Genomic DNA, 13814 nt, shown 5'->3' with positions numbered 1-13814 from the left:
GCCACCATTTCCACCTCCTCCAGAATAGCCACCACCACCTCCGGAATAGCCACCACTGCCGCCTCCAGAATATCCACCGGAGCTAAAGACAGGCACAATGTAGATACTTGTTACCGCGAGATTACGTTTCTTGGCAAAAGTTGTAATTGTAGGAAAGAAAGACACTTTTCCAATAAATTATAGCGTGAATTTATAAACGTATTTGGTTCACTTATTTTCGAAAATGTACAGATAGAAATACATGCTGTGCTCGTTCTAAATGGAATATATTTGAAGTTATTCAAGTAAGAGAAAAAAATATCGTGAATTTTTTACCCTCCGAAACTGCCACCACCGGTGCTAGGTGTACCGTAAGTCGAAGATGGTCTTGAGTATCCGCCACCGCCTCCGCCTCCGTTAGGTGCACCATAGCTGCTAGATATGCCTCCACCTCCAGAGCTTGGTGCTCCGTAAGTTGAAGATATCGAACCACCACCACCTCCACGTGACGGTGCGCCGTAGCTTGACGAAATTCCGTTACTGTAACTGCCGCCGCCTCCGGATGATGGAGCGCCGTAATTGCTCGATGGTCTCCCACCACCACCGTTTGGTGCTCCGTAAGTACTGGATGGTCTGCCACCACCACCGTTTGGTGCTCCGTAAGTACTGGATGGTCTGCCACCACCACCGTTTGGTGCACCATAAGTACTGGATGGTGCGCCATAGTTACTGGACGGAGCTCCATAGGTACTGGACGGTGCTCCGTAAGATGATGATGGTCGGCCGCCACCGCCGCCGCCACCACCACCACCAGCAGATGGTGCACCATAATTAGAGGATGGTCCTGAACCGAAGCTTCCGCTTCCTAAATTCGGTGTTCCATAGCTTGTTGATGGTGGTAAGTAGCTGCCTGAGACTGGTGCTGTGAAGATACGATTTGTTTGACTAGTTACTTTCATGTGAAATATTCTGTAGTGGTAAGTAATAAATTCAGAGTGCGCTATATGATTTACTCGTATCGATAGTAACCTACAATATAGTGAAACGAAATTTACATGTCGATTGTTTTCTTTTGCCTTTTTTTTCTATTTAGCATTTTCATATTTTCTTCTCGTACAAATGAGTTATTACCTACTTGCATGGAACAGGGGATCAAATTAGATGGAAACTCTGTTTTTGTAAGTTGTCAAGTTTCCAAGTTTGTAGGGACAGGTGGCATAGCACTAACAAGATCACGATTCTCTATGTCTTTTTGTCCTTATATTCATCGTTAGCCGGTGAAAGTGTGAGAGTCTCCTAAATGACTCTATCTTCACGATTATCCCGTGCGACCGAAGTTTACAAACTTCACGTTAGATTCTCTTAATTTGTCTACAACCTCTTCGTCAAATCTGTTGAGGTATAACTACCTTTGAAATTGCAGAGTTCAGGAGCTACAATTCGTTCGCATGGTCTTTAATCAAGTTCGTGACCGATTTTCCCTCGACTATTCTTCATTGTCTGCATCGTCTACACGCGCATTGCCGGAAGAACGTTCGTAATTGAGAATGTTCAAGGTTCGCTTAATGACTTAATGAATTTAAAATTTTCACTTTTTAGGGTACATCATTTTTCATAAAATTAATCACAAGAAATCTACACGTTCTATTGCAATTCTACTTGTAATTTGCGTAGTACCACTTATGAGTACGCTCGCTGAAACAGTTCGCTGTTTTTGAAAGTGTAACTATTTTTATGCAATTAAATTCGATTATCTTGAAACGATTTTGTTATTAATAGTTAATGTGAATTATGCTTTGCACGAGTGAATATATAACTTCCGAATAATAAATATTTAGCAATTTAGTTCTATACGGTGTGACCTAATTTTGAAATTAAACTCAAGCCACAATTCGTATCACATTTTATTACGTAAAGTGAAATTTTAATGGTTAATTAGCCAAACGCGGAAATACTTACGTGATTACTCTTCATTAAGGACAGTGTAACCTGTCTTCGATAAAATAGAGTACATTACCTCAAAATCGTAAATAGACTGTAAGAACTTCTATTAAGAAATTTACTTGCCCTATCCATTATTTTCAATTAAACACCGATTGCATCGGTAGTTTCGACTTTATAGAACGCTATTATTTTTTAAACATTATCGTGCTTGGAACAGAATCTTATCAATAGTGTTGTTCAGTCTATGTTTAAACGTGTGTCACATTCTCTCGTTTTTCTTTTTAATAGAACGCTTATTTTTACATTTTATGTGGCTCTTGTAATTGATTCGTTATACTTGAATTTTGCAACTATCAGGAAAGAAACTTCATTTTCGATGTCTTTTTCGTTTAACCTAATTCTTCCATTACTGAAATCTAACAAAACCAAGAGAAAGTATTTTTTGTATAGTAAAGTAATTATGTTGGTTAATTTTTTCAAGCAGAATAGACTGTTGCTAAATATTACTTTGAATTTTGATGTCGGGAATATGAATATTTTGAGCTACAGAACTTCTTTATATCATTTTAACAGTTAAAACGTAACTCGAATTTTGAAATTGAAAATGTCACGGGAAACATTTGATTTTATTAAATCAGTTCATACATACGTCACGTTGCAAGTTACAAGCTCGGCGTTTACACTAGATTCTACTCGGTACATACGATTTCGTCGAAGTACCATATCGATAATTCATGACGGTACGTAGTTTGAATATTCGAAACTGGCGAACGGTGACGATTTCTATTTTTTCGTTCTCACGTCCTAATTTTTCAATTTCATGTTCCATTTTCGTTTATCGACCACGAGGACAGGTTGCCTACCCGCGAGGAGAAATTTCGCGCGGCGCATCGCGTGAAATTTATCTTTCACCCGATTCAACACATGCAAAATGATAGTTCCGCTCTATCGCGCTAATCGCGGCATTACCGTAGAACACCGCAATATCACCTCTGTGTTGATCTCTGTCTTTTTGAAACTTTCTACTTTTTTCTCCATGGCTCTCGACTTTCTATGGTCTTCAGTGGACATTTCTGTTTGTTCGCTTGGATTTCCGAAGGGTAATAAAAAGGTAATCTAACGCGCTTCTGTTACACTTTCGCCATGCAATTTCAGCTTTTAATTACCGAACACACTTTCACTTATCAGGCTACTCCAAGTGTCGAACATTCGAGAATTTTAGATGTGAAAAATTCTGACAATTTTTAACGTAACTAAAAAAAACTCTTAGCTTCACCGTTCAGAGAACATTTCGTCAAATTAGGAAATTGGAGTACAACATAAACTCGACACTACAGCTAGTTGCTTCCCTCAAGATTCTCTAGGTCGTGTTGCAAGGCGAGTTGGAAAAGCAGTGTCGGAAATTTTCGATGGATATTCTTACCCTCGGCATAGATAGGCTGCAGAAGCAGGGCCGTAGCGAGTACGGTCGCTGCCAGGGGAGCCCAGCTTTTCGTGGGCTTCATTGTCCCTGACGAGTGGTTGACGAAGCTTGAAGTTACAGCCGAAGCCGATTCACATGCACGAACTGTTCTTCCACCTCGAGAGGACTTCTCGGTATGATCACGTGCGTAACGTAGGAAGAAGAATTTAGAGAAAAGAAGGAAAAAAATGACTCAACTGTGAGTTAGAGGCGCGGAGGCGACGTGGCCTGCTCGACGCATCCGTAAGATTTAGTCTAACGTGCTTCAAACATCGTCGATCTCGCTTATATAGTTAGTCGTCTTTCGGAGAAAGTCCTCGCGGGAGTGCAAAAGGATGCTACCAGGTAGGTGAGACTTCTTGGTGAACGTGGGGGACGAGTGTGGGGTGAAAGATAGGGAAGGGGCAAGTTAAGGACAGGAGGGGATCGAGGACCCTAAGTAGAAGATCGGACAGAAGATGCGTCGTGGCGTCGTGGTTGACCCTGGTTAAATCGTTACCGCTGTGTGTGTGTGTGTGTTTTTTCCTTCTTCTCCCTTTTAAAGCCGTCTCATGCATCTTTTTTCATCGTTTTCATCTTTCAATAATTGTTCACGTCCTTTCTTCGTTTTCCTTTCCTGTCGCGTCACGAACTTAACGCTCTCGTTATGATAAATTGCTGCAGTTGCGGCCTTGATGTCATAGCTGATGGAAGAGCGATCGAGGAGATGATGATGGTACAACAGTCAACCGAGGCACGGACATGCATATTACACTGCGTTATCCGATCTTTCGTCATTTTATAAAATATTTATGTAGATTATTTGTTGCATCCTTTTGTAACAATTGCATTCGTTAGACGTGAACTTTACCAAAGGTTGTCCTCTCTCATATCGGAGTTTTCGACGTAAATCAGATTAAGAGTTTGTAAGCGCGTACAATTTTCAACGAAGTACTTCGAGTTCTTTATTCAGTAATTGTAACACGGTTATCTCGTAAATAAACCATCTATCATTTGTACACCGAGGGAAAAATTTCGCTTGTTCTTAACGCTACAGTAGATAATTAATAAATATGAAGTATGATTTATTCGTGAATAAAGTGAAATTAGTAATTTCAGTTACTAAATTAAATGAAATTGGAGCTGTTGTATTTGAAGAACATAGTATTCCTTTGTTTAAAATTATAAGTTGGCTATTTCTTTCTTTATAGATAATATTAGTTAAATAAAATAATCCTGTAAAACATTAGCAACATTACAAGAGTGAATTTTTGGTTAAACAATCTGTCTCGTGAACATGCGGAAAACAAAATCAGAAAGTTGCAAACGATAATACCCATCGGTAGAGTGCAGAGTTTTATGCACGTGTGGAAAATTTTAAGGTACAAAAATACACACGCATAAATAAACTCAACATACAGTACTCGTTATAATATTTAGCGAATAAAAAAATTGCCTATCTAGCTTCTGCTTTTTTAATTATATTCATAAAGATATGAATTTGCATAAAAGTCCGCAGTCTACTTGTCAGTATCGAAAACGTTGCTAATGGGTCATTTTTGACCCAGTCGGTCCTTCTAGTGTTAAGGAAGAGGAAGTATAAGTAGCGTAAACGTAGTTGAGGTTTTATTTTCATGTGTTCTCTGAATGACTCGCATACTTCAAGTAGAAATGGTAATGAACTATTGGGCTTTCGGTAAGCATTGACACTGGTTCAAGTATTTAGTGCTATTATGGACGCTTAATTATTGCAGTCATGATAACGAGGTTAGAAGTTCTTTCGAGTTGGACTTTTTAAAGGGAAAGCAGTCGTATTTTGCATTTTGATTTGTAAGCCGTAAAAGTGCAATACATAGCAACGAACTTTGGAAAGTTTACTAAATTATTTTGCGCTCTAATTTTTCTATTAAATTATCATTACTAAATATTACGAAACTCTACCGATAGTTGTTTGCCGTAATTAATTCTAATACCATGATTACTATAACGCTGTAAGGTACAGCTTTGTAGATTAAATATCAATCGTCGTGTAAAATTGTGGGAAAGTTAGATTATTTGATGGAAATGTTGGAAAATCTATGCTGTAATACGTAATAAAGTCGGGTAATTTTCTTACAATCAGTCTTAGTTAGTAAAAAGAACCATTTACCAAATGTAATGTAGATTTTTATTCGGTTATTTAAAGTACAAACGTGCACTAATCAACATACATACAACACATAACACAAAATGACACATTAAGAAACACAATGCACATATTGGTTTATATACTCAGAAAAATAAAATCAACGTAGATTATATAAATCTATTTTTTGTACTAAATGCAATTCGCTATTTATTAAAGGCTTTTTAAATGTACCAAACTTGTTCGTTTTTTATTTTCAGAGAGATTCCCCTTTTTTCATTCGTGTCCTCCACTTCGAATCGATTACCAATGTTTCTTTTAACCCTTTCGCGACTAGCGCCGGTTATATCCGGCATCCACTAAATGCTTCACACTGGCTAGCGCCGGTTATATCCGGCATCCACTAAATGCTTCACACTGGCTAACGCCGGTTATATCCGGCAACCATTAAGCGCGTCGCATTGGCTCGCGCCTCAACAACTCAAAGTGAAAATTTATTTTAAAATACAGAATAAGGCCTCAACGACATTCCCTTTGTCCGATACACCCTTAAGCCCTCTGCTGTTCCAACGAAATCCTGTAAGATTTGAAAAAACGCGAGACACTCTTAATGTGTACGGTGTGCACTAATGTGCACTAGTTCCGCCGTCGCGAAAGGGCTAAATTGTCAAATTTTTAAATACGGATCCTATGGATCAGATTAAGAATTTGTAAGCGCCAACAATTCCGTAAAGTATTATCAAATTCTTTATTTACTAATTCCAACTCGATCATCTTGCAAATGTAACATAACGAAATTGTAATTGTTGCAATCAATATCATTCTCGATTGCATAAACTAATATATATGTAAATTCTTTCCCCCCAATAATTCACGTGTCGGATTGTCGAGTGAACGAGACGAATCCTCGTTTCATTTAATAATCACGGACGATTAATATAAATTGCCGGGCGACGATGGAACAGCAGTTACACCACATTTTTGCGCAACCAACAAAGGCAGATCGAAAGCCATAGTCTCGCTAAATTAGGATTAAGAATCTACCGGCTGCATGGGTGAGCACGGCTAATGTTCCTACTTAAGCAACCACTTGTCCGGAACAATTTTCTGACCCGTTGCGATATACCAGAGCACCGCTGACGATAAGCACGGATTTCTAGGCCGTAGACACGATCTGTCTATGTAGACGGTAGCTGTTCGCGAAAATGATGGTATCGCCGATCGAATACAGACATACATGTTGGACGTTTCTACGAAGCGAACCTGGTAGAGTGCAATCTAGCAAATCGATGTATTATTGTGTGTATCGCACGTACGTTTCACCCTTTTACTCAATCGTCGTCGGCTCGATGATATACAGCGGCCGATTGCATCTGTGCGCCGTGTAAATTTATTCGCTCGGTTTAGACGTTGCAAATTGGAAGAACAATATGATGCATCGATTTCAGTTCATGATTCCGCAGTTTTATCTGCAGCGACCGAGCAAATCTGAAATCTCGCGCAGGTGATTCTCATTTAGAACGGAGCACGAATTTTCGGTTGTTTCCTTCGGTTTCCCCGTTGGTGGAAGTAGCCGAGTGTGGGAATCACACGGCGTGAGTTGTTTCTTCCATTCAACGATCCGTTCGCAGATCAACGTTCAGATTTCACGATCTACGCACGTTTCACGAGTCTCTATCGTCCGTCACTTTTCTCCCTTTTGTGCCAATCCACACGCTGATGTTCACGAAATATCCCCCCCCCCGACACTTAGCACGCTCTCACTGAATGCTGAAAGAACATTGCTAAATCGACGATTTATTATTGCTCGTGTAGCAATAACGTGGCCAATGCTGGCGCGCCACGGCTGCTGAGATGCACCCGCTATGACAAACGTTGCATTACTATGAACAGTTGGCCCAGATTTGAATGCGTTTATTGCCCGCTGATTGAACCGTTGCGGCGGTGTGTTTGCTCTGTAACGAAAATATCGGACTTCTCTAATTCACCTTAGCGTGCACCGATTGATGAAGTTCCAAGTGGCGAGAAATTGAAGCTCGCGATCTTTCGCCGGTCAATTTACCAGTGTTCCGATAATTGAACCTGGAAATGTAATTGTCGATACTGTTGAAACTTTACCGATATGCGTATTTGCTTTTTCATCGTCTCCACTGTTCCGGATAAAATGATAGCACATCTGTGTTACCTTGTTTTTCCAGAGATATATAACTTGGAATTTTCTAATTTTAGCAGATAGAGTATGAATGTTGCGAAGATGGAAGCTGTTGTTGTTAAATGCATAAACATGTTTAGTCTAAAAAGAGAATTTATTCAAATAAGAGAAGTTTGGTAACGAGAAAACTCTATTTTGAAGCTTTGCATATGCGTATTTCTAGTTGATAACGAAACTATTTTTTGGTTCGGTGGCGAAACGGTCCTACGGGTGAAAACGTCTCCTCGAAAAAATTCAGTTTGCATGTCGTCGTGAATGTTTACGAAACCGTATAAAATTTAAAGTTTCACGGTTTTTTATTGGCGAGGGTAAATTTTGAATAGGAAACGTTTCTCGAAAATTTAGAACATCAAAAACCACACAAATTTTCCATATCTTGTACTTTTCACCATTAGGACCGTTTCGTTGCCGAAATAGCAACGATATCGTTATTAGCGTCAGTTGGACTACATTTCTGCAAAGTTTCAAATTTTTTGGAATTTTTGGACTGCCAAACTTCCCTTGTAAGTTGAAATTAATAACGAGTACAACACGCGTTTGCTTTCAATTACTTCAATCATTCGTTTCGACGAGGATTCGAACAGTAAATTCTTCCATTCCACTGCGATGGATTCTTTTGATCGACAAATGCTGTCAAATCGCTTTCTATCTTTATGCACTACTATCTTTGGGAAATGAAAGATAGCACGCGTGTGCTTAGGAACTTATTATCAAGTTATCGGATACTTTTATTCGATGCACACAAAGTATGTTTACGGATTTCCGGAGAAATTTCTCGAAGAAGTCTAAAATATCAGCAAGAATTAGACTTTGAACGGTTTGCAAACGCTTTAGCATATTAACTACAGAAGCGTAGTTCTGCAACGAAGTAGCTGGCCATCGGTGTGTCATCGGGCAAACTTTTCGTCCCCGAGATTTCACAGTGAACAATTGTATTCACCGAGACGCGCTCCGTCGTGAACAAGTGTTTCCTTCGATTCAGCTGGTGCGATGGTCGGAACAATGAGATTTGCGGCGCTAAGGGAATTCTAAGCGGAGACACGGAGGACGGTTGTTCTAGGAAAAAAGGCGACCAAGCAGTCGCCGCGTTCTCGTTTTTGGTATGTCGTGATTTCCATAGCGCGGAGAGCAGAGATGAACGGGTTAGAGGGACTCAGCTAGGAAGAAGCGGAGATGGAAAGGAGGATAGATTAGCGTGGGGTAGGAAAAAGCGAAAGTCATGTCAGACCAATCGGAGCCGAGGCAGACGGAGCATTGTGCGCATCTCTGCCCTAGATAATTAATATCCGTGCTCAGCCGTTTTCTGCGGCCGAGTGGTGCATCGCGGCGGCATCGTCTCCTCGCCGTCGATTGCCTCATTTTCCCGTCGAGCTAATTGATTAAAGGGATTATTATTACGATGCCGAGAGCAGGATGCGCCGGTCTATGGTTGATTTCCTTGCTTCGTCACCGATCTGACAGCCCGCGGTGTCGCAACACCTGCTTTTCCTACCCTTTTGTCTTGATCACTTCGATTGCTTTCGCGCAAAGATAAATATCTTCGAGGTACGTTCACGGCAGTTCTGAGAGGTTTGAAAATAGATCTCGTTCACCGTGCAGCTCGGTGTATTATTACGGGCGCAAAAGCGTTCGCCATTTGCATATTTATGCCCGTGTTGAAAGTTCGATAATTATCTGTCTATTGTTGCAAATTAAATTCACGTGTAATTCAAATTACGCCTTGATTAGGAACAAACGAGTATTAATTGGTAACGTTATTTGTGAAACCTTTAGTACGTGTGAAAAAATAGTTACCCCGTTTTGTTTCTCGACTTTTCAATTATACAGGGTACTTCGTCTAACTTTGTCACCTGACACATATCTGCTACAGCAGATAATTTAAATGTATTTAAAGTATCGCAAAAGTGTTTCGTATGAAGGTTGCATAATTTTACGGGGGTTGTTACATAGTTACAATAGTTTTATTCTATTAGAAAAGCGTACTTCGTTTCTTTCTTTTTAAACGAAGTTCTATATTCTTCTTTGTCACTATCCAATAGCTACTTTACAGGTGGATTCAATGAGGTGCAACAATGTGGGATGCAGTGAAAGATATGGCGTATAAAAAGTCGCTTACAACACAACAGGACCTGAAGAAACGAATTATTACAGCGTGTGCACGGCTATCGTCTTCTGAAATCTTGCAGCCCGTTACCTGTTCGACGACTGAGCGGCACCGAAAGTGTATCGAAGTCAAAATTCGATGAAAATGCCCGTGACTCTTGCGACACGTCAAATAAACAAGTGAAAAGTTCAAAAAAATTGAAGATTAAACAGAACGTTACTTCGTGCTGGTGCCAAAAATTGAACAGAAACTTTTGTGCGTACGACCTTTAGTGACCTTGAAGGACTTACTGTTGCAGGTTGTTGAACTCTGCAATCTGAATTGAAGAACTGCAATCTGAAATATCTGAAATAAAAAGTACCATTTCTTTCATTGTATCGTATATGACTGAATTCGTCTTGACAATTGCTTTCGTTTCATTTAAAAAATCGAAGTTCACCTTGATATTTCGAGAATTTTAAAGCACGAAAAAAATATAAATTGCGATGTATTTCATTTGAAACAGTTTTTAACAGAATCAATAAATAAGGAGTTATTTCAGATGGCAGTTCCTATTGACTCACCCTGTACACTGGCAAATAGAACACGGTAATTCCATTTAGAAAAACGAAATTGACATTTGTATCTTATTAAACCGTTTCAACGGAAGAAAACGGCAGACTGTATAAAACTGCAATTTTTGTGGAATACATTTTTAGGAAATTTTAAATGTAGCAGAAATATTTCAGGCGACGAAGTTAAATGGGGCAGCCTGTATTTGTTCATTTACGTGTGAAAAATAATTTTTCTACGATGCTTAATTGCGTACTCCGTTGAATATTCTGTATCAGTGTTTCGTGCCAGTATTAGGTGTTAAATCAGTGAAGTGACTACATAGCATGATGTTATGCGCTGTGAATAACGATAGAGAAAGTTTCAAATCACAACCTGAATCTAGTTGCATCAATGACAATACCGCTTTAGAAAATGAAAAATGGTAAATCGCATTATCTTCTCATTCGCGGTGTTTTATTTCAACGAATTGTCTGTCTCTTCGTGAAACATTACGCTGATGGTATGTTTAGATAAACTTAGAAAATATCTTTTCTCGAGTTGCTATAAATTGCAGCAATGTAATTTTCCCGTTTTGAAAATTGTGCCACGTGGCCTTCATTTCTTTCGCGAATATTAAATATCAAATGTTAAGCAGTTAATGTTACTTTTACTTTAAAATTAAACGATAAATGAGAATTCTCTGTGAGAAACAATGATGCGCAAAGTAAGGGCAATTGATAAATAGATGAAAATAACTCCTGTAGTAAACAACGTTGATCAGAAAATGTATTCCAAAACGAAATAAAAACTTTTATATATGAAAGTTGTAAAAACGACCTTCGCTATTTTCTTCGCGATTCCGACTAATTGCAGTTTTTTAAAAATTTATACAACCGTCGGAATGACGGCAAAAAGCCATTTCTCTAAGCCTTATAAAAATAGCGGTGCAAAATCAAATTTTTTTGACAACGATCGATAACCGAAAAGTCACGCGTACGCGTCTTTCACGATAGCGCGCGGGTGAATCTCTGTTCGCCCGTCCCTGAGCGCGGGCTCTACGGGCGCTATGATTGGCCAGTGTTTTTCGTTAATAACTCGAAAACGAAGCTTCAAACAACATTTTGGTAAAGGAAAAAGTTGTTCACAGTCACCCCAGCAACCCCCCATTTCCGGGTGTTACACTCTTTACGGGACACCCTGTATATTCGAAATGTCATGGATGCTCCTTAACTTCTAATTAAACGGAAACGTGTATTCGATTAAATTCAATGTAAATGTTATACAATTTGTGTTGAACTGTGTAGAACAATTAATTTGATATAGACTTAAAGTTGTTATTATATCAAAGGAGTACGTTATTAAATGCGCAGTTATAATTCCATGCTTTTATTTTCACGAGAGTAATGTTAACTATGGGAAGCAATATTTTAAACATCCAATGTTGCAATTATTAACGCAATTAATATTATTTATTTCAGTATAGTAAGAGAACAAAGTTATCAAGAATCTCTTCCTCATTTAAACTAGAAAGAATTACACGAATATACAGTATTCTTGAGTGTTAACTATTTTAAGATGATTGCAATTATTGTTAATTGCGACGCCCGTAATAATTGATCGAGCATTATATTCAAAATACTAGGCAAAGATATGCTGATAGATACGCTTCTAATTGGTAGCTACTGAATGTTACTTGTATTGCACGTTTCTTACAATTAGTCATATAGTACATATACGTATACATATATATATATATATACATACACAAGCAATATGTTACAAACTATTAACTACGTAGCTATTACTATTGTCAACGGATGCACGACTTGTCTTTTCTCCTTTTACATCCACTTACTACGGGGATAGCCTTCAAAACAATGGATTATGACTAGCTGTGAACATTATTAACCCTTTCAGCGTTAAGATGTCCGATGACGCGTGTTTATTATACGCTGCTCACTTATCGCGATAAAATATCCGCCGAGCTGAATAATTTTTCACTTCTGATGCAAAATATAAAATTCGAAGATTTCAATAAAATTATTCGCGTTATTTATTACAGACATTGAAAATAACATTTTTAATGTGTTTAAAAAATGAACACGTTTCACGACATTTAACAGATGATTATTTACATTTTTATTGGAAAGATTTATGCGAGAATGTCGTTTTAATCGTTTCTCCATCGATTCAAGGCTCTCCTCGGTTGTTAAAATAAATGTTTTATAACAACAGACCATGGCCCCAAGGGTTATCAATGAAAATTCCCAAGGTTGTCATTTTACTCTCTTTCTCGCCGTGTTGTTTAATCTTTCCGTTTACGAAATAAGAAATTACAGCTTGTCTGTACGAACAATCATATTAACAGAGAACATAAATTTCTTCGTGATTACCAGGTGAACATTGTCAAACTTTTGATTAATATCTGTTTTTAACGCTACGCGTTTGGTACAAGTACAGCGTGGACCAAAATTCAGTTCTACACTTTAACTGGCTGCCATTTTGGTTTCATTGGAACTTTGGAGATTTATTATGAAGCGCTACACGATTCGAGAATGTGTGTTTATCGTGGAGACTGATATTGCAAATCAGTATTCGCTAATGTTGTGTATAAAAAATTACGAGGAAAGTTTGATCGAAATCGCGTGCCTGATGAGAAACCAATGAAACATTTGACCGAGAATTTCCGGAAGTTTGGTACTGTGGCGGCTAGACCACATTCTGACCGTCCTTGAACCGGATTCTCGGCTGGAAATATTCGAAACGTGCGTGACAGTGTTGAACAAGAACTGAACACCTCTATCTGCCATCGTGCTCAGGAATTGAGACATTCAAGCACCGTTTTGCACCATATTTTAACGCTAGTGCGGTCTTTGGGTCTTTTTTGACCCACTGACTTCTTATCTTTTCAATAAATTTTGCTGTTGTCAAGTTTGGGTTCTCTTAACGTTATGTTAAAAGTTTGTTGCGTAGGTTCTTATGGGGTGCTGGTAACGAAAATTGTTAGGCATATGTGCTTCGGGTCAAAAAAGACCCAAGAAGAAATACCGAAGACCTTTTTTTCATCCAAAGACCTTAAGTGTATAGTGGAAGGAAAGAACGCAATAGGGTTAACGATATATGTCGCGAAATTTCTTATCACACGAAGTGGACAAGTTGGGTCTAGAAAGCGTGTGGTTCCAACAGTACGGCACACGATACGAAGCAACTTCTAGAAGACGTGTTTCCAAGCCGCTTGAATTCCAAAAGTTCGATTGGCTTGACAGTCTCTGATTTCTATATTTGGAATTTCTTAAAGAACAAGGTTTAGCGAATGAACAACAATTCGACAGCTTTAAGAGAATATTCGCCAAGAAATTAACAACATTACCACCGACACCTTCAGAAATTTCATGCAATATGCACGTCCAAAGAACTCGAATTTGCGTCGCGAATAGAAGCGATCCTCTGGACGACATCGTTTTCCATATTCAAC

At 38.7% G+C, this 13814-nt stretch overlaps 1 protein-coding gene across 1 annotated transcript in view; it reads right to left on the bottom strand.

Annotated features, from left to right (window-relative positions):
- LOC108579646 (pro-resilin-like) overlaps positions 1-3428 on the bottom strand; it is a 3691-nt gene extending 263 nt beyond the window's left edge. Inside the window, exons 1-3 of the mRNA XM_017943235.1 lie at positions 3347-3428; positions 316-901; positions 6-82 (exon numbers count right to left, since the gene is read on the bottom strand). Coding sequence (XP_017798724.1) covers positions 6-82; positions 316-901; positions 3347-3428 — 745 coding nt within the window. The remainder of the gene's footprint in view (positions 1-5; positions 83-315; positions 902-3346) is intronic.
- Between the last annotated feature and the right edge of the window lie 10386 nt (positions 3429-13814).

This window comes from Habropoda laboriosa, unplaced genomic scaffold (genome assembly GCF_001263275.1).
Source record: "Habropoda laboriosa isolate 0110345459 unplaced genomic scaffold, ASM126327v1 scaffold39, whole genome shotgun sequence".
Taxonomy (NCBI): domain Eukaryota; kingdom Metazoa; phylum Arthropoda; class Insecta; order Hymenoptera; family Apidae; genus Habropoda; species Habropoda laboriosa.
This window is presented reverse-complemented; position numbering and strand designations above follow the sequence as displayed.